General features: G+C 45.8%; 12 protein-coding genes across 12 annotated transcripts; 7 read left to right on the top strand and 5 right to left on the bottom strand.

The window, feature by feature from the left end:
* Positions 1-179: 179 nt before the first annotated feature.
* KUCA_T00004405001 (uncharacterized protein) lies at positions 180-754 on the bottom strand (the record flags this gene model as incomplete). The annotated part of the gene is made up of 2 exons (XM_022601137.1): positions 180-468; positions 627-754. 2 exons carry the CDS (start codon positions 752-754, stop codon positions 180-182), a joined length of 417 nt encoding a protein of 138 aa, XP_022460413.1.
* A 228-nt stretch (positions 755-982) lies between these two features.
* KUCA_T00004406001 (uncharacterized protein) lies at positions 983-1,486 on the top strand (the record flags this gene model as incomplete). The annotated part of the gene is made up of 1 exon (XM_022601138.1): positions 983-1,486. One exon carries the CDS (start codon positions 983-985, stop codon positions 1,484-1,486), a length of 504 nt encoding a protein of 167 aa, XP_022460414.1.
* A 987-nt stretch (positions 1,487-2,473) lies between these two features.
* On the top strand, positions 2,474-3,571 carry KUCA_T00004407001 (uncharacterized protein; the record flags this gene model as incomplete). Its single annotated transcript, XM_022601139.1, has 1 exon — positions 2,474-3,571. The coding sequence occupies one exon, from the start codon at positions 2,474-2,476 to the stop codon at positions 3,569-3,571; it is 1,098 nt and encodes a 365-aa protein (XP_022460415.1).
* A 637-nt stretch (positions 3,572-4,208) lies between these two features.
* KUCA_T00004408001 (uncharacterized protein) lies at positions 4,209-7,451 on the top strand (the record flags this gene model as incomplete). The annotated part of the gene is made up of 1 exon (XM_022601140.1): positions 4,209-7,451. The coding sequence occupies one exon, from the start codon at positions 4,209-4,211 to the stop codon at positions 7,449-7,451; it is 3,243 nt and encodes a 1,080-aa protein (XP_022460416.1).
* A 151-nt stretch (positions 7,452-7,602) lies between these two features.
* KUCA_T00004409001 (uncharacterized protein) lies at positions 7,603-8,364 on the bottom strand (the record flags this gene model as incomplete). Its single annotated transcript, XM_022601142.1, has 1 exon — positions 7,603-8,364. One exon carries the CDS (start codon positions 8,362-8,364, stop codon positions 7,603-7,605), a length of 762 nt encoding a protein of 253 aa, XP_022460417.1.
* A 224-nt stretch (positions 8,365-8,588) lies between these two features.
* On the top strand, positions 8,589-10,472 carry KUCA_T00004410001 (uncharacterized protein; the record flags this gene model as incomplete). The annotated part of the gene is made up of 1 exon (XM_022601143.1): positions 8,589-10,472. The coding sequence occupies one exon, from the start codon at positions 8,589-8,591 to the stop codon at positions 10,470-10,472; it is 1,884 nt and encodes a 627-aa protein (XP_022460418.1).
* Positions 10,473-10,601: 129 nt separating this feature from the next.
* On the bottom strand, positions 10,602-12,258 carry KUCA_T00004411001 (uncharacterized protein; the record flags this gene model as incomplete). The annotated part of the gene is made up of 2 exons (XM_022601144.1): positions 10,602-12,169; positions 12,222-12,258. 2 exons carry the CDS (start codon positions 12,256-12,258, stop codon positions 10,602-10,604), a joined length of 1,605 nt encoding a protein of 534 aa, XP_022460419.1.
* A 185-nt stretch (positions 12,259-12,443) lies between these two features.
* On the top strand, positions 12,444-13,475 carry KUCA_T00004412001 (uncharacterized protein; the record flags this gene model as incomplete). Its single annotated transcript, XM_022601145.1, has 1 exon — positions 12,444-13,475. The coding sequence occupies one exon, from the start codon at positions 12,444-12,446 to the stop codon at positions 13,473-13,475; it is 1,032 nt and encodes a 343-aa protein (XP_022460420.1).
* A 94-nt stretch (positions 13,476-13,569) lies between these two features.
* KUCA_T00004413001 (uncharacterized protein) lies at positions 13,570-16,077 on the bottom strand (the record flags this gene model as incomplete). The annotated part of the gene is made up of 1 exon (XM_022601146.1): positions 13,570-16,077. One exon carries the CDS (start codon positions 16,075-16,077, stop codon positions 13,570-13,572), a length of 2,508 nt encoding a protein of 835 aa, XP_022460421.1.
* Positions 16,078-16,629: 552 nt separating this feature from the next.
* On the top strand, positions 16,630-18,993 carry KUCA_T00004414001 (uncharacterized protein; the record flags this gene model as incomplete). Its single annotated transcript, XM_022601147.1, has 1 exon — positions 16,630-18,993. One exon carries the CDS (start codon positions 16,630-16,632, stop codon positions 18,991-18,993), a length of 2,364 nt encoding a protein of 787 aa, XP_022460422.1.
* Positions 18,994-19,377: 384 nt separating this feature from the next.
* Positions 19,378-21,525, bottom strand: KUCA_T00004415001 (uncharacterized protein; the record flags this gene model as incomplete). The annotated part of the gene is made up of 1 exon (XM_022601148.1): positions 19,378-21,525. The coding sequence occupies one exon, from the start codon at positions 21,523-21,525 to the stop codon at positions 19,378-19,380; it is 2,148 nt and encodes a 715-aa protein (XP_022460423.1).
* A 533-nt stretch (positions 21,526-22,058) lies between these two features.
* On the top strand, positions 22,059-24,676 carry KUCA_T00004416001 (uncharacterized protein; the record flags this gene model as incomplete). Its single annotated transcript, XM_022601149.1, has 3 exons — positions 22,059-22,086; positions 22,145-23,958; positions 24,011-24,676. 3 exons carry the CDS (start codon positions 22,059-22,061, stop codon positions 24,674-24,676), a joined length of 2,508 nt encoding a protein of 835 aa, XP_022460424.1.
* Between the last annotated feature and the right edge of the window lie 53 nt (positions 24,677-24,729).

The following is a 24,729-nucleotide window of genomic DNA, read 5'->3' on the forward strand; positions in this document are numbered from 1 at the left end:
TCGAAACAAAAACTGTTCTCATTAGATTCTCGTGGTTTTTAGATTCAATAAAAGAAAAACAAAGTTCATAAACCTGATATAAATATCCTCGTTACTTCCTAGATGGAATCAGAATGGAGACCGAAGATCTATGGCAGGGGCTAATCAGCTCAGCCAAATGGGCATAATCACAGGCTCGTTCAATCTTCTTCATCACCCAAAGCATCGAATGCATTGAATGTAATGGTTTGCTTTTCTGCGATGGCGTCCCTAAGATCGGCAGGCTTGGATGAGATGTTCTTGCTGTTAGTCTTCACCTTGAGCGCATGGTCCTTGGACTCTCTAATCTGTTCTCTGGCACCCTCTTCTCCTTGACCAGATAACCTTCTTCCGCCTTTTGGAGCTGGAACTGTCACGGTCCATCCATCCGCATCAGTCTGCTTGGTTTCACGGTGCTTGGTCTTTCTTAGGTTTGGACGAGTAACTAGTCTGGTTAGTAAAGCGATCGTCAATTCAACTTGGGATTCATAACTTACAACCAGAATTTGACTTCCTTCTTCCGTTCAAAAAAGCACTGCAAAAACTCCGTTAGTGAAATTCTTCGAAAGCAATAGCTCTCATCAAATAGCTTCTCAACCACAACTCACTCTTCACCTTCGAACTTGTCAGATCTGACGATTTCGGCGAAACCAGTCAAATCTATTCCCTCCGGAACAACAGCAGCAACACTGTAACCGCGTAATTCTTCCTCGGTATACTTTACTATTCCAGCCATAGCCAAGACAACTTAGTTTCAACACTCAATTCTGCACAACCGTTAAACTCCACCAGAAAAGTCTCTTAACAAATTTTGTCCAGTTTGGCCAGGGCATCTAACCTCTTGCCCAAAAGTCGTGTGAGATCCAATCACAACAAAAAAATTTAGGAACCAAGACTGAAGAAAGTGCTACTATGCTTTCTTCCCAGTCCCACTTCACACTATATCATATATAACTTTTTCAAGATGCCTATGGCCAAGAGTTTAGGAAAGGTGCAGAAGGCTCTCAAGAGCTCGCGCGGTGCGGTGCATCCAAAGGGCAGAAAGTTCAAGATGCTGAACCGTGCAACTTTAAGAGAGAAAAAACTTCAGGATGCAAAAGTCAAGCATGCTGAGAAAAGAGGAGGAGAAAACTTGATTTATTCCTTCTTTCAGCAGGCCATTCTCACTCCTCAATATCAGAAAGACAGTTTTTCCGTGGATGAAATCAGGACGTTTATTGAGGCGTTCATCACAAGAGACGATGAGGAACTTGAGGCTCTAAGAGAGGACCGCAGACCAGGCAGACCACCAACTGCTAGGCAGCAGCATTTGGAAGAAAGAATCAGAAAGGAACAGCATTTATTCGAAACCGGCTGGCCAGTACCTGATCTTCAGGATGCAGAGAGTGTGAAACACTTGAAGAACTGGAATGGATCTCCTGGAGGACTCACCATCATAAAGAAGATCATTGTAAAGGAGTCAGCTTAGTTAGGAATCTTCTGAACCCTTGAATCTGTATATTAGATTGGAGTTCATCGGGAAGCTTCTGCCATGACGTGAAGTTAACGTGAGCTCAACGTGAGTACTGGAAGACTAGGACATACATATCCAGAACACGCTTAATAACAATGAGTTATCGCCAATTGCATAATAAAGAGGACATCGTAGTTTTATCTCAACTGTCAGATCAAAAGTAACCGATCGGGGACCGATCGCTCAAATATGCAGGATACTCGCAGAGTCACAAAAACTCTCGGACTCGTCGGTCGTCCCCCCTAAAAACTTCCTGACTCCGTTAGCCGAGTCAGCAAAATTCCTGCATGAACCCCTCCATGGGCTTCCCCATGTTGCCAATACTTTTCCTTATCTGGTAAAACCGTTATCTGCTATTGTATCGCGTCGTTTGTGCTTATCAGCCTCAGGAATCTGTCTGGGGTAAGTTTATCGCTCGATAGATTTATAGATCTGATGGAATGTTGAACACCACTGGGCAACGCTGGAGCTGCCGATCCGACGAATAGGATGTCTGGGAGTGCAGTTGCCGGGATTGAAGAACTTTCACCTGTCACGTGACTGTGCGGGCTTTGATACAGGCCCCATTCCTAAGGTGTTTGGCCTGATATAACCAAATAAATATGGTATGGTTATAACCATCGTATTCAGGAGATTCCGATTGTCCATTTATTCTTCCGAAATTCCAATGGAGCGTTGTTTTATGGGCAGATTGGAAGTATTTCACCCAGCCCGGTTTGTGCTATGACTAATGACAGATAGGGCATGCATCTGCATAGTATAAAACTCCCATACTCGCACCTTTATAATTTTAACCTTCTTGCTATTCCTTTCTTTAGATTAGTTGACATTATTACGCAAGAATAAAGGCTCGCAAGCTCCTTTCATTCTTTCTTTAAAGAAACCTAAACAAATCATTTTCTCCAGCAGTCACTTTTAGTTCTTCAGCCAGAAGGGAAAAAAATGACTCAGGACCAATTCTACCCATGCCACAATGAGTTCAGAAGTGATACTTTCACTGTTCCAACCCGATCCATGATTGAAGCCGTCACCATGGCCACGGTTGGTGACTCAGTATACAAAGAGGACCAAGACACCCTCGACCTTGAAGAGAAAGTTGCCAAGATTGCCGGAAAAGAAGCAGGATTGTTCTGTGTTTCTGGAACAATGTCCAATCAAATTGGTCTGCGTGCCCATTTGATGCAACCACCCCACCGCATCCTCTGTGACTTCAGAGGTCATGTCTATGCGCATGAAGCTGGTGGTTTGGCTACGTTGTCCCAGGCCATGGTCACTCCGGTGATTCCAAGCAATGGGCTTTACTTGACTTTGGAAGATGTCGTTGACAACTACATTCCGGATGACGGTGATATCCATATGGCACCCACTAAGGTTGTCTCTCTGGAGAACACTGTCCATGGAATTATTATGCCACTCGAAGAAATCGCAAGAATCTCCGAATGGTGTAAGGAAAACGACGTCAAACTACACTTGGATGGTGCCAGGCTTTGGAACGCATCTGCAGAAACAGGTATTCCCATCAGTGAGTACTGTCAATACTTTGACTCTGTTTCTCTGTGCCTTTCGAAGTCGTTGGGTGCCCCAATCGGTTCCATCTTGGTTGGTCCTAGAAAATTCGTCGAAAAGGCCAACCATTTCAAGAAGCAAAACGGAGGAGGTATTCGCCAGGCTGGTATGCTTGCCCGCATGGCCTCCGTTGCCATTGATGAAAACTTTGGAAAGCTCAAGGGAGCATCTGCTCTCGCTTCGGACTTTGCAAAGTTCTGTCAAGAGCACGGAATGGCCTTGGAGGGACCAGCCGATACCAACTTTGTCTTTCTTGACCCTAAGAAGGTCAAGATTGACCCTGAGGTTTTGCAGACGATTGCTGCTAGAAATGACGTGAAGGTCATGGGAAACAGATTTGCTTTCCATTTCCAAACCTCAAAGATGGCAGTCGAGAACTTGAAAAAAACCATTTTGGAAGCTTTTGAGCACTCATTGGAGCATCCTTATGTTTCTTCCGGAGCCATTCGTTTGTACCACACAAAAAAGGCCTAGATAACTTGACTTATCCTTCATCGGTATGGGAAAAGAGACAGTTACCCACGGAGACTTGACGTTTAATCGCGCTATTTATTTCTGGGAATTGGGGTATTTGTTTTTAAATTGTCTATCAATAAAATATCGTTGTTAGAGTGTTATAAACTAGATTTTGGAAAAACCCGTAAATTTCTGAAAAGATACTAATCTTAGGGCCTTGCAGGCCTTCGGATTGTTGTTTGGCCGTACCAAATTTCAACAAAAAGACCAAAGAAACCCACAACAACACCCATTTGTACACAAGCAAGTTCGCTGCACAGTTTCAACGATTAAAACTTATGCAAGCGATTGAACTGTAGGCTTCATTCATTCTTCTCCGTACTTTTCACCAAGATCTGAGCCTCACCTCATCATGCAATAGAGCTCGAAATTTCAGGGTGCGCACGACCACCGACAACTTCTTCTTTTGTTCGAGTCGGTTAGTCGGTAAGGCTTTCTTTCAGAAACACAAGAGGGCCTTGTTGAGCCTTGTTTCTACTTTATTGCTAGATCTTCTAGAGGACAAACAAGTAATCAGAGCTATCATTATTGCTACCGATTAGACTCAACGAGCCCAAGAGGAACTTGAGTTGGAACACCCACAACAACCTTCGCCATGATCATCTACGTCCTTTTTTTGGCCGCAGTTGGCTGGCTGATACACAGGTTCATTGACTTGAACACGGTTCCAACCGAGAAGGCCATTTGCAACTTGAATATCCATGTGCCTAAAGTGCCGCAAATATCCATAGACAATGTGACTGAGAGCTCAATAGCATTGCATTGGGATACCTCCAGTGGATCGAATCATTCTGAGGATCAAAGAGATTCGCTCTCAGATCCAACTCCTCCGCTTGGATTGTCAGCAGTGAATACCTGTGCCATTAATCACTACGTTTTATACGTGAATGGTGTTCAGGTTGCAGTGATCGACGGGGGTCAAAAAGCCTGTTTGCTAGACTCATTGATCTCCAACACAAACTACCAGATAGACTTGGTGGCTGTCAACGTCTCAAACTACAGATCCAAATCTTTCCCAATATACGTGAAAACCCGGGAAACCCAACTGTCCCAGCCAATGGCAAAAGAAGAATCTGCAAGCGAAGGTCTCGAGTTCAATCTCAAGGACGATCCAGAAGACCTGTTGAACCACTTAGCCCATGCCAAAGAAGCAGAGAAAGAGAAGGTCAAAATGCACAACACTTTCCGCAAACAATCACCGCCTGGGAGACGTTCCAGATCAAACACTGTTGAAAAACCACAGGAACAGCTCCCAGACCCGGAGACTATTACCGATATCGAAGAGCTGAGGTTTTTGCTGGAATCTGGCCAAGAAGACCTCAGGTCCATCTTGCAGCAGCAGCTTCAGTGCCAGCTGGAGTACAGGGATGAAGAAAACCTGCTAAACTCGACCAGAAACGATCTAAGGCAGAGGAAGAAGATCGAGGATGCCAACAGAGCGAGTGTCAAATCCGAGATAAAGTACTTAGAGGATTCGAAAAGGAATTTTGAGGACAAAATTTTCAAAAACAGAATGAAGCTCGACGAGAAACTGAAAACCATTGACGAAAAGGAGAAGGAAATGAGTGAATGGATGGAAATGTTAGAGGCAAAGAGAAACTCCAATAAAGAGCTGGACTCAAATGCGTCCCGTACCGAAAGGGAATTGCTTTCGAAGACAGAGATGCTCAACAAGGAGATATTTGCACTACAGAATGAGAACCATGAAATAGAGGACGATATCAAGGATTTGTCGGCAAAGAGAAAGAAGCTGGAGAACGATAAGAAACATTTGGTAACTATATTCAGAGCTCTTGAAACCTCAACCGATATTCACACTGGTGCAGTTGGTGCCGAGGGTAGCAAAGCCTTGGAGAAACTGTCAGAGCTGAATCCCGGCTGGAAGACAGAGATTGAAGCGGAGATTAACGAGGATTCTGCGCGGGATGCCAGATGGAGAGCGTTGCAGTTGAAGGAGGTTCGGAGATTCCAAACTATCCAAAAGCTGCGTGACACTAAAACAGAATTCCCAGGTGCAGAATCTCAACAGAGAGCTGGTATCCCGCAGGTCCAACAATTTGTGCCTCCTCCAAGCGTCCAGCCCTCAACTCCAGTCCATGCACCAATTGACTCGAAGCCAACAGCGTCTCAGACTGGAGCTGAAATGGCCAATTCTTTCGTTCCAGTCTGGGGAAGCAACCATTATTTCAGCTCACCATCTCAGAACATGAATCTTAGTCCAGCTGGAGGCCTGACTGTGGATATTCCCCCCAACCTGACTGCTGAAGAGGACGATATTCCTCTTCCATCACCAAGTGTGAACATGCTCTTGCCCCAATCACTCATTGATAGTGAAGACCTGAGCAAGTTTTTCAAGATCACCGACGAGGATATGCTGCCTAGCTCATCGCAGGTGTCATCACACTTCAGCACCAACACCTCTGGTCATCACGCGAGTTTGAGACCCGTTTCTTCGGCAAGCGAGTTCCAGCAGAACGGTGTATTGGCACCAACAGGAATTGACTTCTTCCATACTAGAGGTGGCCATTTGAAAGACCCAAACCAAAGCCATTCTCGTATTGCTTCCATGCACTCCAATACGAACAACGCAGCTATGATGCCAACATCTGTTGAAAATATGGGCTCACCGGACCACAGACTTTTGCCTTCCACCAGTAACTCAATGCTTGGAAGAGACCAATCTCTCTTTGATCTCATGACCTCGCCTGGTAGCTCCAACCACGCTTCGCCGTTGATACCAATGAGTTCTCATATGAGTGAAGCTGAGCTTCACATACCAACCGAGAACCCCATGTCTGCGTTTTCTCCAAAGAGATTATCGAATGTGTTCAACTTCGGGAAGAAGTCGTCAGACATCAATTCAGATGAAACGCAAGCTGTCCACCAGGAAAACCCCAACGGTAATAACAATCCAAGCTCGAGGTTCTTTAACATCTTGAGAAAACAGCCCCACCACCATGAATCGCTTGGAAAGCTCGATCCGTTTGGAATGAACCCAACACCTCAGCCAGAGTTTGATGGCAGTAGGAACAGAAGCGAAAGTTTTGGAAGCAGCATCTGGAACAATACCCCGGTGAAAGAAACCACCGATCATTGGGGAATGACCACCAACAACTCTTACAGCTTTAGCCCCACTTCGAGTCTCAGTCCCACCATGGAGATGGTGGCTCCATCTCAGCCTCAGATGAAGATTAACGCTATGAACCAAGCATTACAGTCCTTGGTACAACCTTCCATTGTTGTCGAACATGAGGATGACTCACCAGAGGTATTCAGAGGATATGATCACCATCAACAGAAGAACTCGGAGTCTCTCAGCAGCGTTGCTGTGGATGCCTCGGAGTCGGAACAGGACGATGCGCCATCTTCGCCATCGTTTTTCAAGAAAAAGATCTTTCCTTTTGGTGTTTCTCCTACAAAGGTGCCCACTAGGGGAAGTGACAAATCGAGTATTGCGGTCAACTCTCTGAATGATGACGGAACAGAACCAACATCTCAAAACGAATTGAGCTACCATCCAAATATGGGCTCACCTTCTGGAATGGCCTCGAAGTCTTCTAGATTCTTCTCCAAGATTTCGAGAAGGAACTCACAGATGACCGTTGCAAGCCAACTCTCCACAAGTTCTCCCGGATCAGCTGCCTCAAACGGCATTTCTGGTCCAGGAGCCGTTTCTTCTGGGAAAGAACCAAACGCTGGAAACTCCTTTACCCGAAGGCTCAGTTTCCTGTCGAAGAAGGAAAAAGAGTCCGATAAGGATAAAGATAAAGAAGGTGAAAAGATGCACGGCCGGGAGTTTGAAACTCCCGTGATAAACGAGGGTGAAGTACTCAATTGAAAAATATCTACTCATCTGAGTACTCAAGCTCGTTTGAATCTTCAAAATGCATTCGTATACGATTCTAATGACTATGACTATTACCAAACCCATGTGTAGTCCAAGACCTTGCTTATCCATATGACCTGTAACCCAAATAGCTTTCTTCATCTCACACACCCCCGTCAGGAAATAACGTCCTGATTTCGTCTCGCGAGAAAACCAAAATGTTATCTTTCCCCACCTGTACCTCTGTGTCTGAAGGCCTAGCCTTTTCATACGAGTCTTTCTCTAGCGTAGTCTGGTACATCAGATGAGAGAGAGACTGTGGATCACTTATCGATATCTTATCCGGGGCTTCTTCTGCTAACTCAGGAACATACTCAAGGTAAGGAGACCCGGGAGGCGATTGCAAAATTGTGGTGCCAGGATCTGGCAATTGGAGATAGTTGGACTTGAATACCGGATTGGGAACATCGGATGTCTCAGTGGTGGCATTTGGCGACAAAGACCACTTACCCAAATCTTCAGTACCATTAACATCATGGGATCCACTGAGAGTTCCATTTAAGAGCATGGACTCAACGTCAGCGCTCTGGGGGCCATTATACTGTTCCAAAGGCGATACGTTATCCCATAGACTATAACTAGCCTTCAGTCCGCATGACTCCAAAATGTCGTGCACCCTTTCGGAGGTGCTGACGCTGCTGAAAACAAACACCGTCTTCTTCAAAGAGCTTAGCTTCGACGCTCTAACAGTCTCCGTCACGGGAACACTCTCCTTGAGTCCTTCGATCAGCTTGTCTAGAAGGTCCTGGTTCTCTGGAGCGTGCAGTTCAGCACCTGTGAGAATCAACGTATTTGTCTTGGTATCGCGGCGTATTAGCCCAGACGTGTGCAGTTTCTCCAGAGTATTCGTGGTAGTATCAGCCATTGTGAATTCTGAAGTGGTTCGGTTGCAGTAACACTCTCTAACTGTTGAAGATGGGGTTGAACTTCATCTGAACGAGGCGGTGCAGACAGAACAGAGGTTCAAAATTGAGTCTCACACTTCGACGCCTACGTATGCTCGAGACGCGTCAAAGACAAGGAAGCGAGCGTGCATTCAGTTGGACCAAGTCAACAGGACTTGTTTGGTTTGTTTGACATGACTAGAATATGACTAGGGTGTTATGCGTTGCTGAGAAGCCTTCTATTGCGAAGTCTGTGGCCCAAACTCTGGGTGGCGGCCGGGTGTCTCTGCGGGAATCAGGCAACAAATACGTGAAAAACTACGACTTCAGATTCGAGTTTCCCGAGTGGGGTTGGTGCGACGTGACCATGACATCAGTTTTGGGGCATCTCACGTCGATAGACTTTCCCGAGTCTTTTGCCTGGGGAAACTGTGATCCCGACAGACTGTTCCAGGCACCGATCATGACCAAAGGCTCTGGATCGGACAGTGCTAAAGTGGCCACCAACATCACGAATGAGGCTCAGCGTGCCAACCATTTGATGATCTGGACAGATTGTGATCGAGAAGGAGAGTATATCGGGTTTGAAATTTTGGAACAGGCCAAAAAGAAGAACGGTTTCTTCAATCTGAATAACACATACAGAGCGCAGTTCTCTCATCTGGAGCGATCACACATAGTGAGAGCTGCTAAAAATCCCATCAAACTGAACAAAAATGCTATAGATGCGGTTAGCACGCGAATGGAGGTTGATCTTCGAACGGGTGCCAGTTTCACGAGATTTCTGACCGAAACTTTCAGGGCACGATTCAAAGACACCGTCCCCAAGGTGGTTTCGTATGGGGCCTGTCAATTTCCCACTCTTGGATTTGTTGTTGATCGGTACAAGAGAGTGAAAAGCTTCGTTCCAGAAGAATTTTGGTACCTGTCGATTGAGGCTAAAAAGGGGAATTCCAAAGTGCCTCTCACCTGGAGCAAGCCTTCCTTATTTGACAGGCTTGTTGCTCTTGTGATCTACCAGGAATGTGTCCAGTTTTCAGGAAATCAAGCAACTGTCACCAATGTCAGTTCAAGACCTACCAGCAATTGGGCGCCATTGCCCTTGACCACTGTAGAACTTCAAAAGTGTTGCTCCAACATCTTCAAAATGGGTGCGAAGGAAACCGTCGATTGTGCAGAGAAACTGTACAACATGGGTTTCATTTCATATCCCAGAACAGAGACTGATAAGTTTCCCAAAAACATGGATTTCAAGAGCCTGATAGAGAAGCATGCGCAGTCTTCTACGTGGGGAGAGTATGCAGCAGCATTGGCCAACGAGCCTGGCAAGTTTAGAACTCCGAGGGAAGGTTCTCATGACGATAAAGCCCATCCTCCAATTCATCCGATCTGCTTCACTGATGGAGCATCTTTGAATGCGAAACAGAAACAGGTTTACGAGTTTGTGGTTCGCAGATTTCTGGCATGTTGCTCTAAAGACGCTACTGGAAGTCTTACCACAGTCAAAGTAAGATGGGGAACTGAGGATTTCGCTGCCTCTGGGCTGAACGTGATTGAAACGAACTACTTAGACATCTACACATACAGCAAGTGGGAGTCCTCCAAAAAGTTGCCTGCGTTCGAAATGGGAGAGATCATAAACCTTTCTAAGGCTGAACTAGCGACCGGCCGTACTTCACCTCCCGAGTATCTCACCGAGTCTGAGCTAATTGCTTTAATGGACGCCAACGAGATTGGAACCGATGCCACAATTGCAGAGCATATCGAGAAGATTCTGACGAGAGAGTATGCTGTCAAAGTGCCGAAAGGAACAGGCAGGTCAAAAGTGTTACAAATCGTTCCCACTGAACTGGGCTATGGACTAGTAGAAGGGTTCAACCAGATTGGATTTGACAGGATATCGCTGACCAAACCGTTTTTGAGGAGAGAGTTAGAAGGCAAGCTGAGGAACATTGTTGATGGCCAGAAGAGAAAGCAAGAGGTCCTGGAGGAGATCATTGAGCTCTACCATCAAGCGTTCGTACAAACTAAGCAGAACAAGTCTGTTGTTTTGGACTCATACAGAAAAATAGTTGAGTCAAATAGTTGATGGTGAAGCGCAAGCTATGAAACACCAGAACCCGGTCTCTTGGTGCTAGCTACGACAAACTCACGTTATAATGAAACTAATAATGACAATATGCATTGAACCTTCTCGAATAAACCCACAATATACTAATTAACATATCTCAAAGGGAGGAGGAATAACGGGCACTTCCCCGAGCCAGAAACGATCAGCGTTGAATGCATTCAAGATATTTTCGGGCATGTCCTCCAGCTTGGTCTCTTCTTCAGGAATATCAGCTTGGACGAACTTTTGGGGTTGGCCGAAACCGGAGGAAGCGAATGGGGTATTGTTTGTCTGAGACGCAGCACTGCCGAAAGGAGAAACAATATTGGTGGGCTGTGAAGTGGAAGCCGCCTGTCCAAAAGGGGAGTTGGTGGTGGCAGAATTCGCAAAAGCATTTCCAAAAGCAGGAGCTGAAGACTGACTTTGTCCAAACCCAGAGCTTCCAAAAGCAGGCGCTGCGCCGCTAGAAGCGGATCCGAAGCCAGAGGCCGAGCTTCCAGAAGGAGGGGCTGATCCAGTTGCTGTGTTTCCAAACGGAGATGCTGAGGCTCCAAAAGCGTTTCCGAATGGAGAACTGGCGGATGTTGTGGATGATTGTCCAAATGGTGAGGTTTGAGAGGGCTGCTGACCAAAGGCTGGCTTTCCAAACGCAGGCGCAGCGGTCTGACCGAACGGGGCATTTGATGTAGCCGTCTGTCCAAAGGGTGAACTGGTTGAAGCACTGCTTTGACCAAAAGGTGAACCAGTTGGAGCAGTCGTTTTGCCAAAGGGCGAACTAGCTGAGGGTCCAGCCGTAGTAGTCTGACCAAAGGGTGAATTAGTTGAAGGTGCAGAAGACTGACCAAACGGTGAGCTTGTTGATGCAGTGGCTCCAAAAGGCGACTGGGTGCTAGCAGCTTTTGCAAACGGAGATGTGGTGGGCGCAGCCTGGCCAAACGCAGATTGACCAAACGCAGGGGTAGTAGTGGAATTTGCTGATCCATACCCCCCAAACCCCGACGAAGCTTTCCCAAAAGGCGAACCTGAATTAGAAGAAGCTGTTCCAAAGGGTGTTGTGGCAGAAAACGAGCCGAACGCATTTCCAGTCTGGGAAGACGTGATCTGGTTCTGGGGCCCTGATGCACTGGAACCAAACCCGCTGGATCCAAAGGCAGGGGCAGCGGAATTTCCAAATGGATTGGCCCGCGGCTGTGTGCTGTTCGAGAATGCATTATTAGATCCGAAAGCATTCGATCCAGATGATGGCGAAGAGGCTTTCAAATCCACTCCAAACGGTATGAAAGGATTGGGTGTCTTGTTTTGCATTGTCAGGCAGAGTTGCAGATATCTAGCGGCTTTCTCAGAGTTTTTATCGAGATAATTCAGACACTTCACAAAATCGTTTCGCCTGGCAGAGATCTCCTGTGTATATTGAGGTACTGTGTTGGTTTGGACCGCTTCCAAATATTGCAGCCGTTGCTCCTCGAATGAATAGTCTCTACCGCTTATGAGATTCTGATTGGCGGATTTTAGACTGTAAGATGTGAGGTCCTGGGGAAAAGGAAGATAATCCTTTGCCTCTTTGACGTCAGCCCTAATTTCATCGGCTTTCTCCTGAAGCCTCGAGTCCTTTATGAAGTCTGCCTGGTCTGGGTCGAGATGAAGGAAGTGACAACTCGCTCCCTTAGTACACGTTCCTGATTATAAGTTAGTATATGAGATCCCATACCAGAGAAACCGACAACTCACCTTTTTGGTAAAATTTACAAATGGATGCGGGGGCCATTTGTCGTAAATAATGCTGTGAAGAGAAGACTTCATAAACAAGACAAGACAAGTTTTGCTGAAGTGCTTTCAATGAGTGTCCAGATCGGGTAACCCCCGATGAGCCAAGGGTGATGAGCCAGACAGACGGCCTTTTCTGAAAGTGCTCCTTCATGGTTCTACTACCAAACCAACTAGTAACAAAGCATGATTTGCGTGGAATGCTCGGAGCCAATTGAGGCTTTGTATTATAAATACAAGGGCGACCACATAAAACTCACAGTGTGTGATGTTTGCCACAAGGTGGCAGACAAGTATGTGGAGTATGACAACGTGCTACTATTTATCGACCTGATGTTACTGAAACAACAAGCATATCGTCATTTAATATACAACCATTTGGTCAACCAGACAAATCAATGCACTTTTGTTAACAATCCGGAATCTACTGCCAAAGTTTCGTTTATACGAAAATACGACAAAACTCTGCGGTTGTTGGTGCTGGTGTTGCTGTTTGAGGTGTATCTGACCTGGGCCTATGAGGAGAAGAACTATATAGAGTCACATTCCAGAAGGCCTACGGCCACCACGAGGGTGATACTGGAACACACAAATGTGCTTTCGCAATACGCATTTTTCTTGTGCAAGGCGATTATAGAATTTTTTCTGGTTGACATCACGGTGCAGGTTTTGCTCTACTTTTGGCTGAACTTTGGGAGTGCTGAGACCATCACTTTCAAGAAGATCCAGCCGCACGTTTTGTCCAGCACGTTGAGGAGAGCTTCCGTATCTCCTGAGCTTTCAGATTACAGTGACGATTCATCCTCCGTGTCTGTAGTCACCACGGTGCAACAATTTCATTATTCGAGATCGTTTTTCGTGGTGATCATCTCCACGACGATCCTGGTGTCGAATCTGATAAAGCTGTTTCCCATAGTGATGTTGATCTGGCCTTACGATATCTCAATTTTGAACCTCACAAAGACGCTCGTTCAGTTCATTCACACCATAATCCTCATAGAAACGATCCATATCGTCCTGCTCAACAACCCCAAGAACGACTACTGGCGAGTCACAATCTGCGTGCTCTGCGGCAATATCATCAAGACCTCGATCAGCCAGCTGATCTTGGTTTCCATCGTGAGCAAAATGTTCGGACTGCCATGGCTTGAGTTGGCAAAGGATGAGTACCTTGCAATACAGCAGAAAGCACTGGTATTTGAGGAACTACTGAAGTAGCTTTCTCTTCGAACTCTTTATATAATGTCCCAACTAATGATACACAAAACCCTTTTGAACACTCAGCAAAAAATAAAATAAAATACAACAACCCTCAGTACTCATTGAAGGTGTACCGCTTTCTTACCGTGCCGTCACTGGTGACCATGATGATCTGGTCGCCGTCTAATGCCACCCAAGGCCCGTCCAACGCACCAACCAAGTAAGGATATTGATAATTCTGATTAAACTCCCTTCTCTCATCAATTGTACGGGACTTTGTTGGAGTCAGCAAACTGTGTGGGTTTGGCCTTGATGTTGTATCAACAGCATCGTCCTTGATAGCCCTAAGGGCAATGAAGAAACTCAACGGCAGATAATTCCTCTGAAAGTTCCACAAAAAGGCAACTGTCAACAAAGGCAACGGAGCAAGACATGTTGCGAGAATGTAATCGTTGGTGAAGGTCAAGGAACCAGCCATCGTCAACTGAAAAATGAGCAAACCCATCACCACTCTTCTGAAAATTATAGGCCAGACTTTTCCAGTCGAATGCTGTGGGTGCACACATGAGTATATCAACTGGTACTTGTAGACATAGAATCCGATTATGAAATAGAGCAAACCGGAGGCTAAGATCTTGGTAGACATCACACTGTAGATGATGGTAATCACGAGGATCAACAATGGTCTCGGTAATTGGAGACCAAAGTTGAAGAGAGGAGGCTTGTATAGTTCCTTGAACTGCCTTGGGGTTCTGCAACTAGCTCTGAAGTAGGGAAACTGCACCAGTTGTCCTAGCAACAACAGCTTGTATGGCATCATACCCAGACCTTGAAGCAAAATGGTATCAACATAGAACCCAGCAAGTCCTCTTAACGAAGCAGCCAATTGAAGAGCAAGCTTCTTTGTATCACTCAAATAACCCCAGTAGTTCGAAGCCGTTCCTGCCATCGTGAAAACTAGAAATAAATTCACAAAAACGTAGAAGAAGTTCTTGGAGACAATCGAGAGCTCTTCCTCGCCATAAGACACAAACCCTTGCTTCGACGACAGCCACACATAGAGATATGGAATGACAAAGTTCAAGAAAGTGAACAAGTACACAGGAAGCATTTCAGTAACAAACGTTTGGGCCCAGACGTTTCTCTCTAAAAAATCTCCCAAATCTGGCCAGAACTTCGAGATAGTCTTCAAGTTAAGCAGCGTTGCTAATGAAGAAACGGGGATGATGAACGCAACACACAAAAGACCCGTAAGAACGGTGATATAGTAAACTTTCAATATTCTGTCTTTTCTTGGAAGGCAGACGTTTTCCCAGATTACATCGTGCGGCGCCGGCGCAAGACGGGTTATCAAGAAGTGGACATGAGGGTCCAAAACGGCTTGTGCTACCATTTGAGCAGTAGCAACGGAGTCCATGGTCACGAAAGCTGTTGGAGTGGCAGGATAATGACTCTTCCTGGCAGAGACAATCTCGTCATCCAAAACAGCAAGCTGCTGGGAGTAGAAGTCGATAGCATCAACTGTTTTCCCGAAATAACCAAAGAAGCCAGTCTTGATAACGGGCCGCTTTCTATGAGATGTACTGCTGAAGCTGATGATGGACTCAGACAGCTGCGTATTATCTGGTGACGAGGAGTTTGATCTTTCACCGAGACTCTCGCTGAGGCTTTCCTCTTCAGAAGTGGTCTCATCTCTGTATCTGTTCTCTTCGTCTGATGGCGGTAGTCCATTTCTAAGAGCCAACGAGCTGGAAACAAACGGCCGAATATTCAAAGAATCAATCTGAGTTCTTCCCAGATACTCAGCCCAATAATACTCGAGATGCTCAATAACAATTTCACGTTGTCTGAACAGATGATTCAGCTTTTGCCATTCCCTGCAGATTACGATCGAGGACACTTTGCCGATGTTAAAGGACTCAATATGGTCCTTTAGCACAGTTTCGTCTCTCAGCTCCGGAGGAATCCCACTGAGTCTGATGGTCCTATCTGTGACTGAGTTCTGTTGACCGAGGTATTTCTGCCTCATTGATACCACCCGTTTGGTCTGGTCAAGAAGATAATACTGTGTCAAAAATGTGAATAAGTATGTGAAAACCACGTATATCCACATAAAAGCCTTGTAATCCGTTTGGGACTCTCCAGAACCGTCTTCCATAATTCCTGTTCCATCTCCAGAATCCCCATCATCATCACCTCCTTGATCATAGTTGCCTGTGAAATGGTACCTCACTGGAGATAGAACCGTAACGGCAAACAACAAACATACAGACAGCAGCTTAATACTCATCCTGAAAAATCCCAGGAAGACATAGGCATCCAAACCCGCGTATTCCAGAACCTCGTGTTCCGAAATGCGGTAAACGACGGGAATCCAACCGAAGAGCGACTTGACAGGTAGTAAGGGAGGCATGAACTTTTTGTTGGAGTTATTCAGGTAGTTCAATCTTGCCATAAAAATGTTTGGAAAGTTGCATCTCAACACACAGAACGAAATAAACGCAAACAGACCCAAAACAGCACATATTATGGCCTGTGTTGCAACAAAGCGTGTTGGTGGAGCATCCCTCAAGTTCTTGTTCACACTCCACAAAGGGTCAGTCTCGGGCAACTCAAACATTGAGAGAATAGAGAATATAACCAAGCACCACCCTGGTTAGATCAGCCTAATCAACCAACTTCTCGGACTGTCACAAGAGCAACACCACTGTAACCCGTAACCGTCTACTCTACAATCCAACAAACACACATCACCAAACACCCTATCTGCCGATTGCGCGTGCCTCGCATGATTGTTGGGGGTCGTGTACCCAACCTACCGAAATATGCCCGAATAGAAAATTCCTGCTCATCTGCCATTTATCCGTCCTGTCCACCCCATGAAGCTGTTCATCAGGCACAGAAGTCTGGAGTGATTTGGACGCCGTTGTACCGGAAATTCCCATAAACAGGCCTTATATCGCTATCAAGCCATATCCAACTCGACTTTTTGATCATTTGCACTCCGCGCGTCCTGGGGCGTTTTGCACGACACGACTCAAACGACACCCCTACTCTCACTGTTCTATTGAACCGAGCCGAGCTTCTACGCGGTTTTCTCGTTGTTGTTGCTTCGGTTGTTACGAGCTGTCTTTTTTGGCCTCATCATAGGGAGTTTTAGTGTGCTGTTACGATGACGAAGCCCATAGTGGTGGAACAGATTCGGGTGCTCAAGATCCAGGTGGACGAGATACTCTCCACCAAATTCATAGATGATCAGACGCTGATGCGGACCATCAACCTAGCCCAGGAAATGTTTTCCAGCTTGGTGTTACTGGAGACCAATGTCATTCTCGACAACCCGCAAATGCAGTCGCAAGAGTCGCTTGAAAAGACGACCCTGATAGCTCATCTCCTGAACCAGGTCTGGAAGGACTTCCACCACCCGGTTCTGAAACATTTTCAAGCTCAGTTTTCTCACTTTGCCAAGAGCAAAAAGATGCCTGCTAATGCGCCTAAGGGTGGACGGAAACAACGTCTGGTGAATCCAGTCGGGGCCAGAAAGTTGTTTGACAAATTTGTCAAGGTGATAAATTCAGCCCATCTGTTCTACTTCACCTTGGTGAAAGAGCTTCTGTCCTCGTGCTATCTGTCCTCCAAAATACCAACGAGGAAGATCTGCCAAACTTTGAAGATGACACTGGAGAATGTCAGCACTAGGATGGTGCCTTTGGAGTGCATAGTTCCCATTGCTACAGCCGTGCACCGGTGCACTCTGTACATAGGCGATCTCTCCAGATACAGGGCATTAATTGCAAAGAAGTATCTACCATCAGATGCCATCTCTAAGGAGGATAATAATAACTACAGCAAGTCTATAGAGCTGTACAAGTTGGCGCTGCTGATTCTACCCTCCAACGGTGATCCATTCAACCATATTGCTCTGGTCGATAATTTGAAGGACGATAAGTTCAACGTGGTTTACAACTTCATGAGATCATCTTCCACGAGATATTTTTGCGAGGCGGGTATTTCAAATCTGTTCAGCATGTTGCTGAAGTTCACCAACTCCCATCCGATCCTGGATGACTTCAGCCAGCTCTACAACGAACAACGCTCCACCCTAACCAAGAGTGATAAGTTCAATCTGATCAAGATGGAGTTTATCTGTCTTGTTAATTACCATCTTTTCCCAAAGAAATGGGGAGAAGGTGAAGGAATCACGAGAGGTGGATACGAGGTGGAGGCTATCGAGAACGAGTTTTACGGCTACCTGAAAGAGTTGGATTACCATAAGCAGATTAACAACGATTTCATCTTCAAGCAACTGGTGATCCTGATAGGTGGCTACGGGTTGCTGACAGATGTTCAGAACGAAAATTTCACGTCCTCCAAAGAGCAATACCTGGGCTTCGTCTTCAGGGAGATCTCAACGATTCTGTTCATAACTCTCAAAGGCTGGGATAAGTCTGATCTGAATCTGAGCATCATTTTGCTACCAATACTGCGACTGATCCTATGTTGGTTTGTCGCCAATCCTGAGGTGTTTGCGTATGCGATGAAGTGTGAGCTAATCATGACGCGGTTTGCGGCTGTCTTTAATCTGGGTGCTGAATATTTCGAAGTGCAAGGCTTCGACAAGTTTGACTTGACGTTCAGTGGAAGACTGAAACTTCCGGAAGATCCGATATCTCGCTTTTTGGACACTCCTCCACAGAGACTGAGACTTTTCAAAGAAGATGTCTTGCTCAGAGAGTTCAGACCCATAGGCTACCACATGCAAGACTTTGACGACAGAAGGTATATTTTTTCTGCTGATAACGAGGAGACTTGCTTGGCTCAAATCGGAGAGTTTTTTGACAAAGAACAGAAAGCTTTCAAAGCCGAGGAGTCGTATCTTCGTCTGGTTGCTATCGTCACCACATGGAGAAGACTCACTCAACAGAATGACGTTGGTATTTCATCTGGTACGCTTTCTCATCGCTTCAACATTTCGCAAGAACTGGTGGAAAAGCACCTGGCCGGTCTTGTGTCCTGCGAGGAAGATCAAAGTGATGCTGCCAAATACAGCCACATGGTTTCCACTATTGTGGATGACGAAGATGATGAAGGAATGAGCGAGTCCTCTGGCACGAGCAGTGCAACTCCAATCTTATCTGACGGAAAACCGTCCTCTTTCAAAACGGTTTGGTCTGAGAGGTCAGCTCCTACCATTTTTGGTCCATCTACTCCGTTGGTTTTTGGAAGTTCAGAATTCCCAGTATCCACCCAGAGTTATCAGCTTGAGTACAATCAAAATGGCATTCAGCATAGCGAAAACGTACAGCCTCATTCATTTGGCAACGGACAATTCAATAAGTTTGGCTCGAATGGCTCTGTCAGCAGTTGGCCAAGCTCAACCACGAAGTCCGAAATACCTGCGAATTCAAATAACTCTTTCAGCCGTTCGGTGATGTCACAATACGGAGACAAGTTTGAATCTCCTTTTTTTAAAACGGATTTTTGCAAACAGGAAAGCCACTCTAATGCCCATGGAGGGTTCAGCTTTGGAAACTAATAGAGAGAAGACGACAACTACAGATTTTTTTACGTGGCGTTTATAGACAGTTGACCATATTGGTTTCTCTTTTAGATATATATAATAGACTTGAATTTTATAGAAATTTTCAAACATTTTTTGGGTATGTTTTTTGGTATTTTTTGATGCCCGGGGTTGGCCATATTGGCATTTTTGTGACATTTTTTGGCGATATTCTGAGTTCTTTTTGGCATTATATGTATAAAAACTGTATTCCTCGAACCTTCAGAACCCTCTTATTGACATATTTAATATGCTTATAATTTTTCAAAATTTTCAAGACCTGTATTGGCAAGTATCATAATACATTTTTCTTGTAGCGGGCATTATACAATACATTTCCAACGATACTACCGCTCTAGCTTAAAGACCCGGCTCATAAGCAGAGTCATCATCATCATCGTCAACACCATCTTTTGGATAAACATCCAAGGTTGGACTGTAATTGTCGTCATCGTCATCATCGTCGTACGCTTGAACCAGGCTTGGTGCTGCCGCACTGTCAATCTGCAATGAAGTGTTTCCCTCATCATCAAAGAGGAAGGAAACCATTGGACGAGTGAATTTAGGCACCAAGTCCGAATCCTGAGATAAGCTGGATTCCAAAGGCGAGTATGGATCGGGATCCACGTTGGGACCAGTTATACGAGCCTGCTCGAATTCCTCCTCCATGGAGTTCAAAATGGTGCCCGAGCGCTTCTTTCCTTTTGGAAGCGCGTCTTGGGACACAGTGCTAGTCAACCAAGGAATACTGTCAAAAACAATCACTTCTGGGTCCTTCCAATCGAGGTCTAACATAGCTTCTCTCAGAGCAGAGGCCTCGTCTCTTCGGGTCTCATTGAGGTCTTCATGGGGACGATAGGTTTCCGAATCGCTGTAGAAACGACGGGCCTGAACCAGTTCAGCATCATTGAACTTGACCGATTTTTTAGGACCCACATGTCCCGTAATTTTGAGAATGCTGATGAGACCATTTTCGTTCTTTTTCTTTTCGATAATTGGAATCTTTGGATCTTCGGACACAGTAGGAGTAACTGGCTTTTGAGCCTCAGCAACTGGTGCTTGCTTCTTCTTGATGCTTTTGGTATATTCAGAGAGACTCCATTGTTTAGCTGGAGCTGCTGCAGAAGCTGGCTTGGTGGTTTGAGCAGTCGTAGTTTTGGCGCTATCCACGGTATTGTTCGTCACAGGCGCGCTCGTCTTTTTCGCAGTTGTGGCAACGTGTATGGAAGATTTGGCAACTTTTGGTTTTTGAATAGCTGGTGCTGGTGCTGAAGCAGCAGGGACAGCAAGCTTTGAGGGTTTAGCCTTTTCGGCAGTAACTAGTTGTGTGGGAGGTGGTGTGGTCGAGACCGCTGGAAGCTTTTCAACCTTTTCAACTGGCTTGGTCTTAAACACAGCCGGAGTAGCACGCTTGACAGGTTTCACACCGGAGGATACCACAACAGGCGACACCGACCTTCCAGAATTATTGGGCTTTTCAGCATTCGTCAAATCTGCTCTGAAAGAAGCCTCGGAGTCTTCTCCATACTGAAGAATAGACCCGACTAAACTCTTGAAGGACTCATTGGTGGATTTCTTCTGAACGAGGAGCAGCACCTTCATGAATTGATACTGCTCAAGCAAGGTCGTTGGCATTCTGATCACCAAAAGGCAGGACAACAGTGCTCTGATCGACATTTCAGAGGAAGCCTTCACAGCAGTTCTCAACCATTTGCAGATTCTGAAGAAGAACTTCGTCTTGAAGCCGTATCTCCAGTCAATGTTAGCTTCGGTTCTCACATTCAAAATCGCAAGCAGAACCACGAACCTGAAATCCGTGGGCTTATCATAGGTGGACTCTTCGAAGTAGGCGCAAACGATTAACCATAGCTCAAACACCCTGATGAACTGGTCTTTATACTGGACACTTATCTTCTTGATAAGGGCCTTGACATCTCTAGTTTTAATCTCATCAGTACGCCCGGGCGCAAAGATCTCTGCCATAGTCCTAGTCACGCTCTCTTCGTCCGAGACGTCGAGCTGGATGCTTGTCGAAGCTGGCGAGGCTGCTCTTTTTTCCACCGTTCCCTCGTTCGTTTTGAAGTGTTTAGGTGAAGCTTCGTCTAACCGTTCTGCCGAATGCTTCAAAGGACGAGGCTCGTCTATCATTGCAGGAGACTGCGACGGAGCTAGTGCACTCCACTGACCATTCTCCTGATGCTGTTCATGCGGTATCGGTGTTTGAGAGATGTTCGTGTTCGAACCTGGAAAGTATTGCATTTCATCTCCCACGTGGAAAAGCGTTCCCTCCATAGGGGCCTGGGTTTGAGGAGCCAGGTATTGCTGTTCATGGCCGTAGTAGCCATCCGAGTTGTAAGCCTGGGTATTTTCTGTATTCTGCTGGGGCCTCTCGTAATTGGTCTGTTCGAACAAATTCAACCCCTGCGGCTGGTTCCACTGAGGGTATTGTGCTATCTGGTCTTTGTTTTCCGCGTGAAGTTGCCAGCTCTGGCTGTTGAAGTTCTCCATTGCATGCACAAGCTTGGGTAGGTGAGTGGGTTTGTAGGATGACTATAGATATGAGAGCTACTTTATTACAAGGGATGGCTCAGGATCGAGCAAAGCAGTCAAAAAACAAAACACGTGTGAACGAACAAATTGGCAACAACGTTTGACAATGGAACTCGGTTATATTAGCTGTTCTCCACTTTTCACTCTGGACTGCTATCTTAGTGCAGTCGCTACTTGATCCAACGGGCAAGTGATGCGAACACGCTAAATCGGGCTTCTGTCAGCTTGCCTGAGTTCAAAAACAACGCTGATGGATGAATGGATGGATGGATCGGACTTCTAAAGCTGATGGCGTTACTAACATAACCAAAGGGGCTCGAAAAAAAGTTTCGGCAGAGAGCTGCGGGCCGGGCTCGAAAACTGGGAACAGCACACGACCTTCTGATGGGTCGGATTGGGGAGTACACGCCGGAACGATGCCCTTGTTATTGTTTACACCTCTAAAACGTGAAGCATTTTTCAGTCTTCCAAAGAATGAGAACTCGCCGAATATGGATGACTTTGAATATCTGAAACCTGGTATGTTTTGCCAAAATTGTGAATTTGTACGCTTTTTTTATACTAATATCTTTCCCAGGGTTTGACCCCAAATCTCTCAAGGTTGCTCAGTTGCGGAGTGTCCTGCTGGAACATAATGTTGAATACCTGTCTTCTGCCAAGAAGGCTGATCTTGTTAAGCTTTTTAAGCAGCATATTGAGCCCAAAGCAGACCAATATTTGGCCAAACTGACTTCGGTTAATCCCAACGGACGTGGAATCGTTGATGCCAAGAAGCCTGGTGCCACCACCAAGAAGGAGGAGCCGGATGAAGACAAACCTTCTAGAGTGTCCAGACGCAAACGCCGGGAGACGGTTGAACCTGAGACTGAGCCTGTGGAACGCAAACCGAGGGAAAGAGCCTCGAAAACCCCGAAGACAGATGAAAACGAGCAAGAGGACGAGAACGAGAAAGAACCTGCTGAGAAGTCCTTTACCCAAAACAACGTGTTTCAGGCCTCTCCTTTAGTTTCACCTAAGAAGAAGCGTGTTTCTAGCCGGACAAAAGCTTCCGGAGAGAAGAAGGACCAGGAAGAAATCAAGAACGGTTCTGAGGAAACCGGAAATGATGGGGAGAGGTCGTTCTCCAGCACGAATGTGTTCCAATCAGCACCTGTTTCTGTGCTCCCAAAGAAGAGACCTTCTCCTGTCAAGATTCAAGAGCCTGAGGTAGCCAAGAGAACCACAAAGAGGAAACCCAGAGTCTCATCGATCACTGAGTCTAAACCACTACCCAAAAGCTCTCTGGATCTGGAAAAGTTTGAGAACGAGGATGATGCCGAATTGCTTGCAAAGAGCTACAATCAAATGAGGAAGCTGAATTCCAAAAAGAGTGAAGATGGTAGCATTGGTAGCTCCACGATGAAGCTTAAAGGTATTACCAAGCCAGAGAAGCCAGTGTCGCGAACTAGCAGGACCAAACAGAGAATACAGTCACTGTCGCCGCTAGCTCAATCATCTCCCAAGGACGTGAAGCCAAATATCCGTTCAGAAAAGACGGAAACATACGTGAAAAGCTCGAACACGTCTATTCCAAAATCTTTCCTAAATTCCCTGAATGTATCACAGGAGTTTGCGGAGAAGTTGGGTGTGTCCCTGGACGGGAGCCCTCATTCCAAAATCATCAGTCCTCCTTCACCATCCATGGTGAATAAGAAAATAACAGAGAAGGCTTCCAAGGTGAAATCTCCAGTTTTCGCCAGAGAAAGTCCTCAAGTTCAGAGAATCACTACCCCTTCTCTTTCAGACGATGAAGAATCGCTGGCCAGGTTGCAGAAGGAGATGACCGAAGCAGATGAACTGATCCAGAAGGAAACCAACGATACTTTAGTCGCCCTGGAAAATTCTACGGAGTTTTCATTTGTCACCTTCATGAAGTTCATCAGTTTGTGGATATTGTCGGTCCTGTTTTTTATAGGAGTTTGGTGGTACAGAGATCAGGTCATCCAAGTTGGATACTGTGGAGTCGAAGTGTATGCGCCTACACTGGCATATGGTGGTGATACAGATCCGAGATTTGCGTACTACGCTGATCTGGTTGAGGATAAGCTCCACAGTCTAAGACCTCCATGTGACGTATGTCCGGCGCATGGAATTTGCTATCGTATGTCTAAGCTCAGATGCGAAGAGGACTACATGTTAGTTAGACCTTGGTATTCCTTTGGAGGAGTTGTACCCAAGACAGAATACTGTGCTCTTGACACACGAAAAGCTGATAAAATCAAAAAAATGACTCAATATTGTTTGGATCTGTTGAGGAGACGCAATGCAGACATCAACTGCGGTGAAGGATCTGATGCCCAGGTTGGCCTGACGATCGAGGAACTCCATGATTTGCTATATGCCATGAAATCCGTAAGTTGAATGTTTTTTTCTTCCTGAAAGTCTGCATCACTAACATGTTTAGGAAACAATTGACGACGAAGAGTTCGAGACATATTGGGCAAGAACACTCCAAGACCTTGAGGGCGAAGACGACATCATAGTAAGCTTATTTCTCTTTTCAAATCCCTCCGTGAACCCCAGGTTGCTTACTAACTCAGATATCCAGTTTCGGAAGCCATCAGGTCTCGATCAAAAACTTGGCTCTAACAACGTCGGTGGTAAGGCACCGAACAAAGGCACCGTTATTCGATCAACGTCCACCTCCAAGCTCAACTTTCGGTGCAGACTGGAGAGGGCTTTCTTTAGGACACTTCTCAAGTATAAGTTTAGGATACTAGGTCTGGTGTCATTGTTGGGCATCCTTCAATACCTCGTCATACAATACAAGCGGACTGCCGCTACTAACGCGAGAGTGGAGATGCTTACCCAAAACGTTTTGAGTATTCTTCACAAGCAGGCCCGGTTTGCGCGCGAAGACCCCAAGGGGACTGCAAGACCTTATATGGGAAGTGTCCAACTGCGCGATTACCTACTTAATTCGGAAGATTCGCATTCTAAAAATAAGTTGTGGAGTGGTGTTTCCAAGAAGATTGACCTCAATACCAACATCAAAGGAACTACGCTAGAGGAACACGGAGAGATCATGAAGGTTTGGGAATGGGTAACCGATATCGGTTTCACCGATTGATAAAATATGTAACGATTATATACTGATGAAATGTAATTAATTAATTTAATTAA

The sequence above is a fragment of the Kuraishia capsulata genome, genomic scaffold, assembly GCF_000576695.1.
Source record: "Kuraishia capsulata CBS 1993 genomic scaffold, Kuraishia_capsulata_scaffold_5, whole genome shotgun sequence".
Taxonomy (NCBI): Eukaryota; Fungi; Ascomycota; class Pichiomycetes; order Pichiales; family Pichiaceae; genus Kuraishia; species Kuraishia capsulata.